The following is a 14,801-nucleotide window of genomic DNA, read 5'->3' as shown; positions in this document are numbered from 1 at the left end:
GTTTATCTGCCTTTAAAGGGATCCAAATTAATCCCAGCTCTGCCCTACATTTCTCTGTCTTGTCCACATGAATATCTTTAAGCTCATCTGTTCGGCTGCCTTGTTGAAATCTAGATTTACTGCATTCCACCCAACTTCAAGGGTTTGCAACCCCTTTGGTGCGGGAGATGCACTTAGCTGAGCGTGACTCATTCTTGATGAACCTGCGCTAGCTTCTGGTACCCACCAGTTCCTCTTCTGATTGTGCCAAACTTGCTGCTGTCCCCATTTAGACATCTGTAAGAGTTCTGGTTTGAGTGTCTAGAACCCACCCCTTTTGTTTGTGCGAGAATAGGGACAGCTTTCGTGTTCCCGAGACTCCATGGGGATGAGCAGAGATGGCGCCCTGATGGCATCGCTCCCTGCCAGTGGTGCAATTCCTACTTAAGCGTTCTTTTCATCTGTCAGGCTGAGCTCCCCGGCAATTATGCTTTGCCCTTTCCACTCTACAACAAAGGCTGGGGCCAAAGGAAGCCGCCATCTGTTTGACATTAAGACACGGGACCCTGCTACATTCTCCTGCTTCGGACGTAGGTTTAATTTCTGAGAAAACCGTTCGGATGGACCTGTTGGCCCCTTAGGATCTGAATGCGCTGGTACTCTCACGTGGAGGGGGCCCTGCTGGCTAGACAGCCAGCTCTCTGAGCGAAGGGTTGCAGGCAGCCTGCGGCCTTTCTGCTTTGCCACTGCACGGCCTGCAGAGAGATGCTCTGGAAGCGCCGTGAGGAGGCAGGGCAGCGAGTGGTGTGGTTTGATGGCCTGTCAGACGGGCATGTCATCATGGAAAATTCTTCATGGGATCTGCAGATCCGTTTACACGGGCCTGCTGCTGCTCCCAACTGCTCATTCCTTCTCAACAGCCCCAGCCCCTCCCTGGTTTCCCACCGGACTTCAGTCACACTGTGGTGGGTTACAACTCTGGGCTTTCCGTCTGCCTCGCTCTTCTTCTGCCTCCCCTCGGTCCCAGGCTTGAGGTTTATAGGGAATTTGGCTGAGTTCCCGGTCTCTGGATTGGGTGGCCCACCTGGGGCCCTCTTTGGGGGCAGAACTGGAACCTCCCAGGTTTAAATGCCGGGCCCTTCTGTGAGCCTCCTTCTGGGGTCCACACCCTGTCATCTGCAAGTTGGGGTGAATGGTGGCAGGACTGAAGGAGGGGCTAGAGGCAGTCTGTGGTCGGCCAGAACAGGTTTGGCAGCTATCAGTGTTCCTGGAATAGATAAGACTTCTTCTGGGGCCACCAGTGGACTTCCCCAGGTGGCCTCTCACCTGCTGCCCCCAGTTGCTGGGAGCCCTGTGGGGACTGGTAGCAGGATTTTGAGTCGCCTTGAAATGTGCACACCACCTTTGATGATCTGTTCTGGACCAGACCTTGAAATTGCTTGGCCCAGGGCAGAGAGAGGGAGCCAGAGAAGGGAAGGAATGGGGAGTCTGTAGGGGAAGAGGGTAGAGTCCCAAGCATGGGGAAAAGGAAGCTAGCTGATTCGTACACCCTGAGACAACAGATCCAAGAGAGCCCTGAGCTGAGGTGAAGGGTATATGGGGGTCCCTCCCAGGTCTATCCTGCAGTAGAACACTTCTCTGTGGAGGGCTGTGGAGGGCTGGGTAGGGTGTAGGCATCCTCCTGCGTGTCTGAATCACATGTGCCTTCTTCGAGGCAGAATAGCCTAGCACAGTAGCTCTCTAAGTGTGGACTCTGGACCACTACCACCAGCATCACCTGGAAACTCATTTGAAATGCAGATTCTCAGACCCCCTTCCCAGACCCACTGAATCAAACTCTGGAGGTGGGGCCCAGCAGTCTGTATTTGACAAGCTCTCTGGGTGATGCTGGTGCACACTAGTAAGGTTGAGAAGCACTGGCTCAGTGAGAGAATGGACTTTAGAGACAGACTGCTTGACCAGCTGTGTGACCATGGGCACATCACTTAACCTCTCTGATCCTCTATAAAATATTTCATCACCTAATAAATTGGAGACAGTAACTGCCACCTTATTATTGTGATGATTACGAATGCTTACAGAGTTATGTACAGTGCTGTCACTTAGAAAGCATTAAGAGTCAGTCTGTGTGTCTCTTTTTAGGTAGTATCTGATGCTGCAGGACAGGGCGTGGCCATTACAGGGAATCAGACCTTCAACAACTGGAATTGGCCCAATGCAATGATTTTTGCAGCTACAGTCATCACTACCATTGGTAAGTCTTCTGGGACCTTCAGGATAGCCACTGCCATGCCCTAGCTCCACGGAACCTTGTAAAAATCCAGCTCTGGTCCCATGGCCTTGTTGCATTGTGCTCTTTTAACACTTTCCTAGGCGTTTAGTCAGTCGTTGGTGATGGGCCACGCTTGGGAGATTGTTTTCCAGGAGTCCTCACCTGGGCTCTTGGAGCAGAAACGACATAGCCCAATAGCCAGGGCCATGCAGGAGGTTGAACAGGTTGCTCACTGCACAAACCCAGCCCATGCTTGCCTGCCAGGCTGGGTATTCTGATATTCTGTGGCTTCATAACCGACCACCCCAGAGGTTAGTGGCTTAAAACACAACTTATTATTCGCTTTTGCCATTCTGTGCGTTGCCCGGGTTCAGCTGGTTGGTTCTTGCTTGAGGTATGTAATGGCGGAGGCAGTCCTTGTGAGACTGGAGTCAGCCAAAAGCACTACTGGCTAGACATCCAGGACGGCTTCGTCCACTGCACATTTGATAGTTGACACTGGCTGCTGGCTGAGAGCACGGATGGGGGTGAAAATGCACTGGCTTGGGCAGCTCACAGTATGGCAGCTGGGTTCCAAGAAGGAGAATCCCCAAAGTGAGCATTGTAGGACGTCACGGGGAGAAGTAAGAGGGCTTCTTAGACCTAGCCCACCGGGCATCACCTGCGCTGCATTCTTGGGTCAAGCCAGACACTGATGTCCAGATTCCAAGGGAGGGGATTAGATGCCAGCCTGTCGTGAGCAGCAGCACGGGCTTGCACAGGAAAGGGAGGGATTAAGAATGGTCTACCACGGTGCCCCCGGGGTGTCTCCCCACAGAAGGCTGTTTGTAATCTGCACAGTGGTGCCATATGGACTAGTGGAAGGTTTACTAATGGTGAAAGCTTTGTCCACCAGGGAGCTCCCAATCTGATGGAGGAGACATAGCCCATGCTATCACACTTGCTCTGTAAATGCTCATGACCGTAGTGTGATCAAGTGAAGTTTCATTTCTTAAGTCCTGATGTTAGATCAATATCAAGTGATCTTAGGGAATGTGGGTGTGTGGATGTGGGTATGGGTACGTGATAGAGGCAGGGGCCAACGCTGGATCTGGGTCTGTCACCCCTGCTGTGGCTCTCTGTGCCTCACTCTCCTCTCCTTCCTCAGGCTATGGCAATGTGGCCCCCAAGACCCCTGCTGGGCGCCTCTTCTGTGTCTTCTATGGTCTCTTCGGGGTGCCGCTCTGCCTGACGTGGATCAGCGCCCTGGGCAAGTTCTTCGGGGGACGTGCCAAGAGGCTGGGCCAGTTCCTCACCAGGAGAGGCGTGAGCCTGGTATGTCTCCAAACCCTAGGTGCCGGGCAGCACTGGGGGGACCTTGGCAGGGGACGGACGGGAGGATGGGGAAGACCAAGAATGAGCAGGGGTGCCAGGGCAGATGGCAAGAGGGCAGACCCAGGGCCCCCTGTCCTGTGAGTGAGGCTGGGAGCGATGCTGCTTGCCCTCTCCTGGGTGGTAAGCCTGTTCCGTGGCCTCCTGGGTGCCCCTGCTGGGCTTCCCCATCTCCGCCATGGTCTGACTTGGTCTCCCCACCACCCCGTCAGCGGAAGGCGCAGATCACTTGCACGGCCATCTTCATTGTGTGGGGCGTCCTGGTCCACCTGGTGATCCCGCCCTTCGTGTTCATGGTGACTGAGGAGTGGGACTACATCGAGGGCCTCTACTACTCCTTCATCACCATCTCCACCATCGGCTTTGGTGACTTCGTGGCCGGTGAGTCCTGCCCTTTTCCCCTTGCGTCTGCCTCCTTGCCTTCTCTTTGTCTGCTTCTCCTCCACCTGCAATTCAGCTGATCTTTACTGGGGCCCCAGTCGGTGTTCAGTGTCCTGGGCAGCCCCCCCACCCCCCAGAAAGGGGTCCTTATCCCTCCCTGCCTGATGCAAGAGGAGTAAATGCAGAAGCCTCTTCTGTTTCCCTGTCTTTCTTGGGTCCTGGCTTTTGCTGCTTCCTCTCCCTCTGTTCTCCCCTGTCTCCTAGGCCTAGGTTCACTAGGGGCTCCGGGTAGGGCCTGGCCCCTGCGGGGCTTGTGCCTGTGACCCAGAAAGCCCTAAAGCCAAACCAGGAACCCCCTTCCTGTTACAGAGCTGCCGGCTTCCATCTGTCAGAGGAGCGGAGGGTGCTGTTCTAGAGGCTTGGCTCACAGGCCCGAAACTTTGCTCTTGCCACAGGCAGTTTAAAGACAAGAGAGGCCTTCTCCTAAGCTGCCCCACCCCCTGGGGCCGGGACATTCCCCTCCCACTCCTCCCCTACTTAATCCAGCAGGTGATAAAATTCTTTGGCTCCAACCTCTCACGGACTTGTGCTTGTGGCCTGCACAGCATCTTGGCCCTTCACCTTCTTGCCCCTGTTTGGCTGCATTGACCCAGCGTTTCTTCCCTTGATGCCTGCTGCCCTGCCCAGCTGACCCCAACCTTGCTCCAGGGGCCTCTGGTCTCCCCCCGCCCCCTTCCTAGGGGGCAGGAGCAGGTCACTTACCCTTCTGCTTCATTGTAAAGGGGGACTCAGAATGCTAGGGCGGGGGTGGGGCAGGGGTGGGTGGCTGAGTGGTGGGAGGAACAGGAAAGATGCCTGAACACTCTACTGACCTCGGGAGATCAGGGCCTGCTGTCTTGGTAGATAAATTTAGATGGAGGCACAGTCCTGTCATTGTCTAAGGGACCCTGGACAGGCAAGAGAAGCCTTTGTCCTGGGAAAGTAGGGTGTATTTAGTCATCCTTTCTCAGCTCCAGCATGACTCCAAACCTCTGCCTCAGTTTCCTTATCTGTAAAATGGATTTAAAAAAATAGCACCTACCTAATAGGGTGGTAGAAAATCATATGTGTGCGGAGGCTAGGACCCAGCAATGTTAGCATGTCCCTGGTTGTCATCTTGTGACCAAGAGCCCTGAGCAAAGTTGATAGCATCCCTCAAAAACACCTCTTATCTGCCAGGCAGACACAGCACCTGTCTTCAGGGACCTGATTTGATGAGGGTAGTATAGGCCTTGCCCTGCAGGAGCCCCACTCTGGAGGAAGCCCCCTTCCTCTAGTCCCTTTTCCAAGTTGCTCCCAATTGGGGCGGGGGAGGAGTGGCAAGATACCTAATAATACAGATCAGTATGCCTAGAAGCGAAAGTTGAAAATCTCAGATAATCCTGGAGTGTAGGAACTCAATCAGAGCTGTGTAGGATGACCCGGGAGGACTGCCTGGAGCAGGTGTCAAGAGCCTGGCCTCTGAGGAGGAGGATGTGGAGTAGGCAGAGCCCTACTGGAAGAGCCAGTCTGAAGAGGGCAGAAACAGGAAGTCAGGGGGCAGCCAGACCCCCCTGAAGGAGAATCAAGGCTGTCCAGAATAGTTCCTGCTGAGGCCAGTGCATATGGACCTCTTGGCCCGACCCCCAGCCCCATGCATATTAAGCCAGTGGGTCCATCCCCAGCAGTGGAGATGCCAGCTACTGTCTCATGTAATTTCCATCCTGGTTTTAACTGAAGCAGAACATACATGCCCCCAGAAGTGTACAGAACTGCTAGATGTGGTACAACGAATCATCAAACGGCAAACCTTCATGAACTCTCTCCTGATCTGCATGTTGGCTGTGTTAATAGCCTCCCCAATACCTTGGCCTTTGAACCTACCTTGCCCTAGGGAACCACTCTCCTGACTTTCAACAGTTGAATTGAGGCTCAGGCAGATTAGGGACTAAGATGGGGACATGAGTGACTGAACCATCAGGATGACAGGACAGTCCAGTTGCTAGTCCTTCCTCTCACTGTGCATCCCATTCTGTGTTCTGACACTGTGCCTGCTCTCAGAGAACACGGCTTTGGCCTTAACGTGTCTCCAGGTCCCTGCCGACGCTCTTCTGACCTGGGTTTCCTGTCCTGTCCGCAGGTGTGAACCCCAGCGCCAACTACCATGCCCTGTACCGCTACTTTGTGGAGCTCTGGATCTACCTGGGGCTGGCCTGGCTGTCCCTCTTTGTCAACTGGAAGGTGAGCATGTTTGTGGAGGTCCATAAGGCCATCAAGAAACGGCGGCGGCGGAGGAAGGAGTCCTTTGAGAGCTCTCCACACTCCAAAAAGGCCCTACAGATAGCCGGGAGCACAGCATCCAAAGACATCAACATCTTCAGTTTTCTGTCCAAAAAGGAGGAGACCTACAATGACCTCATCAAGCAGATCGGGAAGAAGGGAATGAAGACGAACGGGACTGGGGAGAGGGTCCCAACAGTGGGGCTGGGGCCTCAGGGGGGTGGGCTGCCAGCCCTCCCCACCTCCCTGGCCCCCCTGGTGGTTTACTCCAAGAACCGGGTGCCCAGCTTAGAAGAGGTGTCTCAGACGCTAAGGAACAAAGGCCATGTGTCACGGCCCCTCAGTGAGGAGGTTGGGGCGGGGCCCCCCAAGGATGGCTCCCTGACCCCTGAAGTGTTCATTAACCAGTTGGATCGAATCAGCGAGGAGGGGGAGCCATGGGATGCCCAGGACTACCACCCACTCATCTTCCAGAATGTCAACATCACCTTTACAAATGAGGAAGCCGGCCTCTCAGATGAAGAGACGTCCAAGTCCTCGATAGAGGACAACCTGGCAGGGGAGGAGAGGCCCCAGGAGGGGGCCGAGGCCGAAGTGCCCCTGAACCTGGGCGAGTTCCCCTCGTCTGATGAGTCCACCTTCACCAGCACCGAGTCTGAACTCTCCGTGCCTTACGAACAGCTTGTGAACGAGTATAATAAGTCAGACTGCCCCAGAGGCACGTGAGGCAGGGCCGGCTCCCCACCCCACCTTCGATGGCTTCCGTTTCCCTCATCCTAGGGCGTCCTACTCTGGCCCCTGGTGGGGGGCAGCCCTGGAACTGGGAGTGGGGGGCCAGGGGCCTTCCTTACCTTCCATCCCCTGCAGCTAGATGCTACTGGCAAACATAGCATGTGCCCAGGACAGGGCCTCTGTTCTCCGGTTGAATGGGCACCCTGGCAGTGGGAGGCATCTGTCCTGAGCATGGCTGGTAATTTTGATGGTTCAGTGACCTGTGTGGGCTGGCAGGTGACCCTCAAGGAGACCTGCACCTGCATGGGTCTTCGTGCGTCATTCGGTTGAAAATGTCACACGGTTCTCTTAGGCCGGGGGCCTCGGCTGTTTGAGTTCACCAGTGTTAATGAGCTCCTGTGAGCCCAGCACTGAGTCAGATATTTCAGAAAAGAGGCAGGGGAGGGCATTGTGAGACCCGGGTCCTGCCTTTGAAGGAGGGACGGCTGTGGTGTTGGGGGTGCTGAGCATTTCAGCTCTTCAGCAGTAGCAGGGCCCTGTGTGGGGCACATGTGTGACCATCCCCCAGGCCCTCCTCATCTGCCTGTCAGGCCTCTACTGCAATCTCAGTAGGAAAGAGGCTCCCAGGGGAAGGGAGAGAGGAGATACTGGGCAGGTGCTGAAACACTCCTCTGATATAAGGGCCTGGGAGCAAGCTCTGAGTGTGGCCCAGGGTCTTGTCACTGTGCTCGGACCAAGCCCCCCCCCCCCCCCCCCCCGCCCCAACCCAGAGCCCAGTTCCCTGATGCAGACACCCTTTGGCCAAGCAGTGACAGACGTCGGCTTTCTCTCTTCCCAGGAGCGTTGGGGGAAGAGGGTGGCAGTAGCCAGGGAGCTGCAGGAGTAAGCTCACCTCTGGTCCCAGCCTCCCCGTCTGGCTGGCTCCTCATCCCCTGTGCCCAGAACAAGGACCTCATGGCTCCCTGGCCCTCCTGGCCCCGTGGTGGTGGAGGGGAGGGGGGGCAGGGGGAGGAGGTAAGTTGCTCTTGGCTCACAAGCGGGAATGGCCAAATATGTGAATCGGCTCCTTCCTACAGCCACGGTTTACTGTGTGCGTGTGTGTAAGTGTGTTTAAGAAAGAAAGGACTGGGGACAGGGGGAGCAAAAGATAATGTGAAACTGTGCACAGACCCTCTCTGATGAGGGGCCGGCAAAGTTCTCTGTGATGCACACCTGAGGGCCGGCCCTCTCTGCCCTGCGCATTCTGTTATTTTTAAATAAACTGCTGTTTTTATATACCTGGCACCTGTTGGCTTCAGAGCCAGAGGGGAGAGGAGGTGAACGAGCAGGGTCCCAATGACTGGGATGTTACATGTTCACCCTTCTACCCCCAACTCAGCTGGGCCTTTCTTGGTGACCTCAGCCAAGGTCATGCTGTCAAGAGTCCCCACATGGAGAGGGCGCCAAGGCACCCATAAGCGCGTGAGCAGCACATTTGGGGGAGAGGCATCTGTCACAGGCACCTGAGGCCGGCCAGGAGGTGAGTGATCACCCTTGGCCCAAACACTCTCTCAGCCCCCCGCCCAGTATTGTGGGGCTGGACCCCACCCCCCAACATGTGAAGACGGTGATGGACCTGTGTGTCCACGCCCGCATTCATCCCGTGACCCAGGGCTATGCTGGCTGGGCAACTGGGTGAGAAGGAGTGGCCTTCGGTGTTTCTGTGAATGTTTTAATGAGTTCATCTTCGTTTCCTTGCCCCACCTTGCCGGGGTGTCTCTGGCTGTCCTGGAATCACACTGTGTGTACATACTGGCAATGATGTCAAATGTAATTTATTTTAACCTTTTTACAATAAAGCCTGAGATGGACAGGCCAGTCTGGTGTGTGCTATGTCAGGGGTGGGGTGGGAGCAGGTGCTGGGCAGGGGCAAGGTGTGGGGGCAGTCTGGGAGGATTGGGGGCTCAGTGAACTGAGGACAGTGGGAGGGTCTCGTTGACTACTGGGGGTAGTGTTCTGGAAGGGAGAGGAAAAGGAAAGAGGTGGGGGGGTGGAGGGGCAGGTTACTTAAGATGGGGTAGTCAGGGCAGGCTTCTAGGAGGAGGTGACAGTTAACAGGTCTGAATGAGGATTGGGGAGGAGCCTTGCAGAAAGTGTCCTAGAACCAGGAAGGAGTCAGGAGCCAGGGGAGAGAGGTGGGGGGATCTTGGCAAACTGTCAGCAGTCTGCCAGGCACTGTTCTGGTGCTTTATACCCCTCTGTGAATGAGCTCCTTTGATGGTGCAGCAGCCCTGTGCGGTAGGTGTACATGCTGTTTTACCGGCGAGGAAACAGGTACAGAGAGGTGACTCGGGCAAGATCTCAATGGATGGTGAGCCTGGATTCAAACCCATGCAGCCGCGCTCCTGGGTCTGTTCCCCAGCCACCGCGATGGGAGGAGGAAGCAAGCCTGTGCTTTTGTGGCGACTGACGTCCCTGAAAGGGCTCCTGTCTCAGGAAGGTGGGACCAGCCTGGAGTTCGAGGGGTGGGCACCGGGGGCTGGAAAGAACGTGGAGGAAGGACTGACCAGGCTCAGCTGGGCATGTCTGAACCCACTTAACGAAAGGATCTGTCAGGCTTCTATGGTTCTGGGGCCCCCTAAAGCAGCACCACACAGGACATTAGTTAAACGTTTGCGTCTGTTGGGAAACATGTAAAGTTCTGTGGTTTCAGGGTGAGCCACGTTTTTCACGAAGGCATGGATGTGTTCACAGAGGGTCATAGGTGTTTACAATACCACCGGTTCTAGAACTACTTGATAGCATCCCTACCTCTGCCAAAACATCTCTCCACCCTTCTCCCTCTCCTTGCCTGCACCGCCCCAACCCCCACACACAGGTCCAAGATTCTCTGGCTTTGCTTAACACCGTTCAGCTTCAAGGTAACAATTCCATCACGCTAAGTGCTACCTTTATATACCTCGGAGCATCCCCGTGGCACAGGTTATTTGACCCCACTTGCAGCTAAGCAGATGAAGGCTCAGAGTCTGACTTTACCCGGCACAGCTTCGCACGAACAGAAGCACAAATGGAAGCCTGGGGTGGAGGTGTGGCCTTGGGCCACGGTGGCTAAGATTAGTCAGGAGCTTTCTGAGTAAAAGGTCTAGAAACAGGAAGGTGGCAACAGCTGGAGCAGAGGGTGGGGCCTGGGAGGCCCCAAGTTGCTGAGGGATCAAGAGCAGAGGCAGGGTGCCACGTGGGGAGTAGGGGTGTGGTGAGGTTTCCTGTCACCCTGTCATTGTGAGCTGCCTGGGATGGTCGGGAGAAGCCTCTGACAGGGAAATCCCTTGTTGACACCAGATTCAGAACCTGGGTCAGTGAGACCCTGATAAAGAGACCAGTACGTTCATGGGATGCACTGCTCAACCCTGGAGGTCCACGGGGTTCTGAGGCAGACCCTCCCACTCAGTGGACCCACTCCCAGCAGCCCCAAGCCCTGGCCCTCTCCTGCTCCCTCCCAGAAGCCCTCCTGCCCTGGTAGTGAACTGGCACTGTGCTCTCCACCTTCATTGCCTGGACTCACATTCATCTGAATGTTTATTGAGCACCTACTGTGTACCAGACACTTAGAAAACTACAGTGTATAAAATGGACAAGCTCCCTCCCCCCTTGCATTCATGGAGCCTATAGACTCATTCCCTTTGTTCTAATTTCTGGCTATTTTTCACGGCCTGTGCTTGGTACTGACGTCCGTATCCCTCAAGGCTCTTTTCATCTTGCCTCTAATACAGACCCTCTTCCACCCGGCTGGCACTGCCACCAGCAGGGAGAACCCTGAAGTCAAATCTGACCCCCTTTCTGTCCTGTCTGAAACTCCTCTGGGCTCCCACTCCTCTTTGGTGCACCTCTCTCTCCAGCCTCCTCCTCCTCCAGCACCCCCACCTCTTTCAGGGCTCCAGCCATACAACAGTTTCTCAGATGAGCCAGACCCCCCCCCCCCGTCTCTGTCCACACTGTTTCGGGGATATGCCCTTCCTCTCTCCCGACTGAGTCCTAAGGTCTGGATTAAAGGGGGACATCAGTTTCTCGGGGAAGAGTTCCGCAGTTACTTGCCCCCCTTCTTGGTTCTGGCTCAGATGTTTTTCCTCTGTGCCCAGAGCACCTCTCTCGACAAGCCCACTCTCAGGGCCTGTCTCCTAGTCTCCGGCACCCGGCCCCTGACGGGGAGCCCAGAGACAGCCAGGAGTGGCTTGTACACCTTTGGATCCTTACCGCAGGACCCAGCACAAAGAAGGGCTCAGTTTTTCTGGCGTTTACTGCAAGGAGGGGTGAATGAACCAGGGTGCTGAACCCTCCCAGTGGTAATTCAGTTCCTCCTCCTGGGGTAGAAGCCAAATCAGGAGGCAGGTCTTTTCCCACAAGGGCGAGTCTCGGCTTGTCGGTGGATGATCTTGAGGGACCTTGTCCCAGGCTGTGGTGGCCCGGTGAGTCACTCAACTGTGCCAGGTCACCTCAGTCTGGCACGCAGGATGCGGACACAACACCCCTTATTTGTCCACACCCCCCTTTTGCATTTCCCCACACCTGTCTGCCCTCATGCCTCGTCATCCCCACGGCGGCCCCAGCCACCACTCATTGATGACCCGGGAGACTGGGCCTTCGCCCCAGCAGCCCCCAAGTCCCTGTGCTTCCTGGGGGAATGCCTCTGCTCACAGTGACCCCTCACCTCGGTTGCCAGCTGCCTAGTTTACAAAGCCCTTTCACATGGGTTCCTGTGGGATTGTGCAACAGCCCTGGGAGCCAGGTGCGATATTTTACAGCCCAATTTAAGGGGCTTTTTTCAAGTGAGGAAACGGAGAATCTTGGTTTGGTTTCCCAGAGGCCTCAGAGCAGAACCAGGAGATGGTTGGAGGAAGCAGCAGAAAGGGAGGGGAGATGAAGATGGGGAAAGAGCAAAAGGCAATAAAGAGGGCATTGTTGAGTGGTTCAGCTAGTTCTACTGTGGGAGATTGTGGTTCAAACCTGCTGGGATCTCCTGAAAAACCTGTCCAATACACCTCAGAACTGTCCCTCTGAAGGGGGGACATGTATCCACCCATGTATCCACCCATTCCCACCCCCTTTGCTTGAGGCTGACCCCAGGGGCAATAACCCCCACCTTCCTCCCACACAGGCTGGATGTGGCAGACCGCACTGTCCAAAGATCGCCGGGACAGTGTCTCCCATCCCACATACCGGTTGGCAAAGGGACCTGGCCACTCCCCCAGCAAGAGGTGGAGTCTATTCCCTTTGCACGTGGTTGGGACGATTTTGATCAACGGAACACTGAGGAAACGACCTTCTGTGCTTTCTGAACCTACCTGTTAAGAGGCCCGGCAGCTTCCACTTTGTGCTCTTGGAGAAGCCAGCCGAAATGTTAGAAATCTACCCGGAGACCCGGTGCTGTGAAGAACCAAACTAGCCATGTGGAGAAGCCACGGGGACAGAGAATCTGCCCAGCTGAGGGGCCATCTTGGACACTCCAGCCCCTGCTGGGGCCACGTGGAACAGAGCCCAGCCATCCCCCCACACTGCATAATCACAAGCAAATAAATGATTGGTGGTGTTTTAAGCCTCTAAGTGTTGGGGTGGTTTGTCACACAGCAGTAGATAACGGGGACACAGGGTGGGCTTGCCCTGAGCTATGCTTCTGCCAGGCTTTAGAGAAAGCTCTGAGGTGGAAAAGCAGAGGAGCAGCAAGGCATGCTGAGGAAACACTTGGGCCGTGTGCATGGGGCTGTGCACTACGGCTGCGCCGACACCCGAGGTGGGCAGAGGGGTTGGGACGTGGGGTACAGACAATAATCTGCTACCATGAATCTAAAACTCTTTGAGGAAGTAGCACAGCTAAGACCAAACGCCCTCAGGTTTTGTAATTCCTAACCTAAGATCAAAGTTTTTTACTTTCAGGATATCAAAGCACCTTCTATTTTGGGGTCTCTAGCTATGTTCGGATCCTCTCTGCTATGTTTAAACAGTACCGGGACGCCTGGGGTCTGCTACCATCTAGCAGTGTGACCTAAATAGTCACACCTGCCATTTTTGGGATCCTCACCACATACGGGCACTGACCAGGACACTTTATGCCCATGGTCTCATTTAATCCCCGCAACATTATCCGCATTTGGAAGCTGAGGCTCAGAGCAGTTATGTAACTTCCCCAAAGTCACAAAGCTAGACGCACAGCCCAAGTCCTAACCTGAAGACCCCCCCCCAGCCTGAGCTACTAACTACCACACCAGTCTGCTCTCCTGCAAAACTCACCAGGCAATTCCTGAGCTCCGCCTTGGGAGATTCTGAATCAGAAGGTCAGGGGTAAAACCTTGGAAATACCCAGGTTCTGGAAACACCTGGCTGGAGACCTCAGAGGTCAGGTCCCTCTGCATTTCTGGCATCCCCTGCCAATGAATCCCTGCCTGTGTTTTCACTCTGCATTGAAATCTGTGTTTACCTCCAGTTATGGAAAACTTCCTCCTCATTCTTTGATTCCTTCACCTGCAGTCCCGGCCAGCTGAGCAGCTCTGTCTGGGGTGTTGACATCACAGTCCATTCAATTCAACTGACCTGTATTTGTGGCATCTCTCTTAGGTTACCTAGAACACCTGATGTTGGTTAGGGCAGGAGGAAGCAAAATGAGGAACAGATAATTGCCTACCAGGCAGTCAGCAGCTCCCCTCCACCCCATCTCTTTATCTACTCAAATTCCCACCCTCAATTGTTCACTCCAGAGGAAAGTTCTGACCCAGTGTCCTGGAGCCTGTTCATACTGGCTCATGAGACCCAATGGTTATAGTTTCAGAAATCTTGCAAGCTGATTGCATTAAAAAATTAAAAATTAAATTATATAAATATGCAAATTATATTAAGAACAAACACAGTGCTCAAAACTCATCCTTTCCTAATACCATGCCACTACTGTTCATGCTTTGGAGGAAATTTGCATATTTGTAGGTATGTAGTGGGACTATTATATAATGGTATTGCTACTGTGTTTCTCTCCTCAACTTCATGTTTTGTGACATCGTGTTGGTAGCTTAAAATCAGCCATAATGGGGGCGCCTGGGTGGCTCAGTCGGTTAAGCGTCCAACTTCAAGCGCAAGTCATGATCTTGCAGCTCATGAGTTTAAGCCCTACATGGGGCTCTGTGCTGACAGCTCAGAGCCTGGAGCCTGTTTCAAATTCTGTGTCTCCTCTCTCTGCTCCTCCCCCACTCATACTGTCTCTCTCTCTCTCTCTCTCAAAATAAATAAACATTGAAAAAAAAAGATTTTTTTAAAATCAGCCATAATGGTTAAGCATCCGACTTCAGCTCAGGTCAAGATCTTGCATTTTGCGAGTTCGAGCCCCACATAGGGCTCTGCGTTAACAGCTCAAAGCCTAGAGCCTACCTCGAGTTCTGTGTCTCCCTCTCTCTGTGCCTCCTCTGCTTGTGCTCTTTTTCTCAAAAATAAATAAACATTAAAATTTTTTTCTTTTAAATCAGCCATCATGGGAGTATCTACACCATGGAAATGGGCAGACACTACAAATTAGGGCTCTCCCCTCCTCAGAGAGCCAGATATTCAACATTTACCAGCACACTGTTGCACTGACCTCCTTCTGGACTGGCTGTGTGGACTGGGTGGGGTGGGGGGCAGTGAAGTTTGCCTATCCTGGAGAGGAGCAGGCACGTCTGGGTTTCAGGGAGAGCATAGCTCATGAAGAGTCACTTTATCCCCCCTGACCCCTCAGACCATTGTTTACTAGCTGTGAACCATGTGACCCACATTG

At 54.2% G+C, this 14,801-nt stretch overlaps 1 protein-coding gene across 2 annotated transcripts in view; it reads left to right on the top strand.

Moving 5' to 3' along the window:
* KCNK5 (potassium two pore domain channel subfamily K member 5) overlaps positions 1-8,883 on the top strand; it is a 37,955-nt gene extending 29,072 nt beyond the window's left edge. For both annotated transcript variants that reach the window (XM_025925461.2, XM_086706759.1), the window contains exons 2-5: positions 2,122-2,233; positions 3,399-3,565; positions 3,835-4,003; positions 6,162-8,883. In XM_025925461.2, coding sequence (XP_025781246.1) covers positions 2,122-2,233; positions 3,399-3,565; positions 3,835-4,003; positions 6,162-7,027 — 1,314 coding nt within the window. In that variant the 3' untranslated portion in view covers positions 7,028-8,883. The remainder of the gene's footprint in view (positions 1-2,121; positions 2,234-3,398; positions 3,566-3,834; positions 4,004-6,161) is intronic.
* The last annotated feature ends 5,918 nt before the right edge of the window (positions 8,884-14,801 follow it).

Source organism: Puma concolor, chromosome B2 (assembly GCF_028749965.1).
Source record: "Puma concolor isolate L17-30 chromosome B2, mPumCon1.1.hap2, whole genome shotgun sequence".
NCBI lineage: Eukaryota > Metazoa > Chordata > Mammalia > Carnivora > Felidae > Puma > Puma concolor.
This window is presented reverse-complemented; position numbering and strand designations above follow the sequence as displayed.